The sequence below is a fragment of the Gekko japonicus genome, unplaced genomic scaffold, assembly GCF_001447785.1.
Source record: "Gekko japonicus isolate JY-2015 unplaced genomic scaffold, Gekko_japonicus_V1.1 scaffold171, whole genome shotgun sequence".
In the NCBI taxonomy this organism is placed as follows: Eukaryota; Metazoa; Chordata; class Lepidosauria; order Squamata; family Gekkonidae; genus Gekko; species Gekko japonicus.
The window spans coordinates 1,318,219-1,322,513 of NW_015175975.1; the positions used below are offsets into that span (position 1 = coordinate 1,318,219).

General features: G+C 45.0%; 1 protein-coding gene across 1 annotated transcript in view; it reads right to left on the minus strand.

Annotated features, from left to right (window-relative positions):
* Nucleotides 1-4,295, minus strand: part of LOC107122970 (vomeronasal type-2 receptor 26-like) — a 9,766-nt gene continuing 5,471 nt past the window's right edge. The window contains exons 4-5 of the mRNA XM_015426122.1: nucleotides 2,567-2,693; nucleotides 1-905 (exon numbers count right to left, since the gene is read on the minus strand). Coding sequence (XP_015281608.1) covers nucleotides 1-905; nucleotides 2,567-2,693 — 1,032 coding nt within the window. The remainder of the gene's footprint in view (nucleotides 906-2,566; nucleotides 2,694-4,295) is intronic.

Here is a 4,295-nt window from a genome sequence, read left to right on the forward strand (position 1 = left end):
TTATTTCCCTTTTATTCTTATCAGATGTTCTCTGTTGTTCAGCTCAGGTCGCAGCAAAATAATGTAACATTTGGGGACAAAGATGCAACCCAGAAGGCCAGCACTGGAGGCTAAGATAGAGAAGATCTCTATGGCCACCATGGATTTTCCCTTGGTGCTCAGGTAGGTGGGAACAAAAGACAACCAAACGCTGCAAAAGACCAGTAGACTGAAAGTGATAAATTTGGCTTCATTAAAACTGTCTGGTAACTTCCTGGCCAAGAAAGCCACCACAAAGCTAACAATGGCCAAGACGCCCATGTAGCCCAGGACACAGTAAAACATGGGGACAGACCCCACATTGCATTCCAGTACAACAGCTTCAGTCTCTGAGTGCATGTCAACATCCGGAAATGGGGGGGAAGTTGCGAGCCATGCAAAACAAAGGGCTGCTTGGAAAAGGGAGCAGGAAATCACAATGGAGTTGCCCACTCTTTTCCCCACCCACTTCCTCAGGCTGCTTCCTGGTTGGATGCTTAGGAAAGCCAGGACCACCACGATCGTTTTTGCCAGCATGCAAGAAATGGCAACTGAGAAGATCATGCCAAACATGGTTTGTTGGAAGAGACATGACACCTGTTGTGGTTGACCAATGAATAGCAAACCACAAAGGAAGCAAAGGAGGAGGCAGATCAGGAGAGAATAGGTGAGGTTCCTGTTGTTGGCTTTGACAATGGGGCTGCTGTGGTGCTTTATAAAGACTCCTAGCACCAAGAGGGTGATGGAAGAAAAGGAAAGGACAAAAGCCACTAAAGTGATCCCCAAAGGTTCTTCATGGGACAAGAAAGTGACATATTTGGGAATGCATTGATTTTGTCCCCTGTTTGGATAGTGGTCTTGTGTGCAAGTCATGCACTCAAGCAAGTCTGTAAAACAGAGAAACAAGGAGGGAAAGTGGGTTAGCTTCAGTGTTATTTGTATCCCATAATTTTTCTCATAACCCACACTTCTAGAGGATTCTTTGATGGGTATTACAGCATCTGTATTTTACTCCGCAACCATTCCCTGCTTACATCAGCTTGTTGCTAGTCTGGGCAGTCCCATGTAAAAGCACATGATGTATTTATTTTATTCTCCTTTTGAAATACTTTCCTATTTCTTTCAGATAGTATTTTTTGGGGAAAAAGAAATTCTGCTCACTTGATGACACTGCAATGTACCCCCACCTTGAGGCTGCTAACAGAGAACCAATATGATTTAGTTGGTACAATGCTGGATGAGGACTGTGAGGCCCATTATGCCATGGAAACTCACTTGGAGACCTTGGGACAGGCATTATCTTTCCTGCCCGCATCTGTTCTTTCTGAGGCTTACACTAGACACTGCCCACACATTGTAAGGGTCCCCTGCACATCCACTGGCAGAACAATTACTTTGCACAGTAAAAAGCCTCAAAGAGACATTGGTGTATTCCCATAAATCTACATGATGATTTCTATGATTCCTCAGAACAACTGAGGGCCAATCAAAAAAGAAAGGGTGGCCCAGAGCAGCCTCACCAACTGCAGCCACCCGAGCTGTATGTGTGGTGGGGGGAAAGGTTTTTTTTTTTTTTTACAGAAAACGGCGAGGGGCTGCTGCAATCCGCTCCACCAGTGCAAGCCTCTGCTGGTGGCCTACGTGCTGCTGCCGCCGCTGCCAACTAGCTGCCTCCATGCGATCGAGCCACCAACAGTTCCTCGGTCAAGCAGCTGTTCTCGCCACCGCCTAATTTGAGCTGCTGTCATCAGAATCGGACCAAGACCGGTCCGCCTCCACCATGCAAGGCCGCAATAAGGCCGGCCCCAGCAGCTATCCTCTGCATGCTCTGACTGCGAGCATGTTGGAGCAACTTTCATTGGGTGGAAGCGGAGCCTGGCAGTTTATCTAAGCTGGCTCCACCCCCCACCCACATCACGATGCCCAGGCATCATGACTCTGTTGCTGCTCGGCTTCCTCAGGGTGGCAAAGCAGCCCCTGGCGACCAGCGGTGTTGCTGGGTTGACGGGAGCTTTGTTATCTTTCCCAATCTAAGCAAGCCATAGGTTTCTGCTGAGGATAAAGGAGAGGAGGGGGAAATGAAGTTGGTAGCTTCTTTAGGTCACCATTGAGGGGAAAAGTGGGGATATAAATATTTCAAATAATATTATAAATATTACCTAGACTTACTTATATTAAAGAACAAACATGTATGATTACCACCTCTACTGAGTTCATTGTCCTAATGTATATCATTGCATCCCAAACCAAATCAAATTAAATTGTTTTGATTAATTAATTTCTATCTATTTATGTATTTATTCTGCTGCACAAAGTTTCTGTTGTGTGGAGGAGGAGGAAAGGGATTGTAAGCCGCTCTGAGACTCCTTCTGGTAGTGATGGAAAGGGTATAAATGCAATATTTTCTTCTTCTTCCTTGGCAGAGCAGGGATAAGTTCCAGGGTTTCCCCAGGCCTCCTCCAGCACTCCCAAGTACTGCTCCACACCAGCTCACATCTTACCTTTGAACAGTGAAACCATGCTTAGGTTCGGACTGTCAATCTCTTACCCTTCTGATTGGAAATCTTCCCTTCTGGACATGGAAAGCAGTCATAGCAGCAGAATGGCTCCCCCTCCTTCATTCTTTTCCGAGAACCTGAAAGGCAACTTTCACTGCAGACTGAAAGGGGCTGTGTCTAATGTACAAATGAGACAGGAAAACCTTCAGTCAGTAACAAATCTAAAACTATGTTATCTTTGTTTCTTCAGATTACTAATGGTCAATGGCCTGGAACATTCACTTCTCATCAGTGGTGTGGAGTGCATTTCATTCTTTCACAATCTTATGTTTAATTAGTCCTGCAGGGTTTTCAGATCATGAAAACAATAAAGAATGACACCCTCCATCCTTTCTCTTTTCCCAGTCTGTGTATATACTCAAGCTTTCAAATGTCCAGAGTTTTTATGATGCCTAGAATGAGTGGAGTGAGGGAAGATAATGTGGTGGATCTGACCTCCAAACTGTTCCCTCCCCCCGGGGGACTAATCTTGGAAGTCTAGAGATCGTTGGTGTCTTAGCAGAATTCCAGGCCCCACCTTGAGGTTGGTAAGGGAGTTGAGAGGTTTGAATAGGATACCATTTCTAAAAAATGTGCACAGAGGACATGTCACATCAGAAAGACACTTTGATCAGAAAGATTCTGCTCAGAGCACAGTTTATTCACATATTGTAAGCAGCACCCTCAAAATTAAAAACAACAATAAGAACAACTTGTTGTGTCCATCTTAGTTCTAAATCAGTCCTATGGGGGTGCAGTTGGCTGGCTAAAGCAGAACAATCTGAAAAAAAACTGAAACTGAATCAAGACAATGCTGGTTGGGAAGGCTGATCTTCTAGAGGGATTGAATCCACTCGTCCTGCTTTTTCAGAGCAGATTAAATGATTTGGAGTGCCTTTCTGTTTGAAAAACAGGTTGGCATGTTGGCCAGGAATATCTTCTATTAGCTGCTTCTGATTCCCCTGCTTTCTCATTACCTAGACTCATCTGACCTGGCCATGCTTATCCATACTCTGAAACATCATTGTTGGATTACTGCATTGGTGTGTGTATGTGGGGCGGCTGTCCTTGAAGACAACCTGGAAATTACAACTGGTTCAGAATGCAGCAGCCTGACTGTCAGGTTCTAGCCAGAGAGAATGTAAGTTGCCCATTGTGAAATGGCTATGTTGGCTGCCAGTCTGTTTCCAAGTTCAAGCCAACGTGCTGGTTGTGATCTTTAAAGTCCTTCACAACCTTGAACCCACATACATGAAGAACCTTCTATATGTCCCTGTGGATGAACTACAATAATCAAGCAGCCACCTGTTGGCTATCCCACCACTCAGGGTAGCCTGCCTGGCATCAGCCAGAGCTTGGGACTACTCCCTCCTGGGTCTGTGGAATAGGCTCTCTGAATAGGTGAGGGCCCCCCCTCCCTGGAAATCTTCAGGTGGTGCTGTAAGGTCTGCCTGTTAGTAAAGGTTTTGGAGGGGGGTTAAATGGCAGGGATCTTTCAACAGGGGGAAAAGAAGGAATCTGGAGCCTTATATGTTATCTTTGTTTTTCGATGGTGATATTTCAATTATTATTGTATTCCACCTGAATCCAAGAAGTAAGGCAAGATGTGAATTTTAAATAAATGAATAAATTTAAAAAACTTGGGGTTGTCTGCAGCTAAATTTTCCATACCACCTCACCTTATTCTTATTATAGCCCCCAGTGACAGGTCCCACGATCTGCAGTATCAACTTTGGTCAA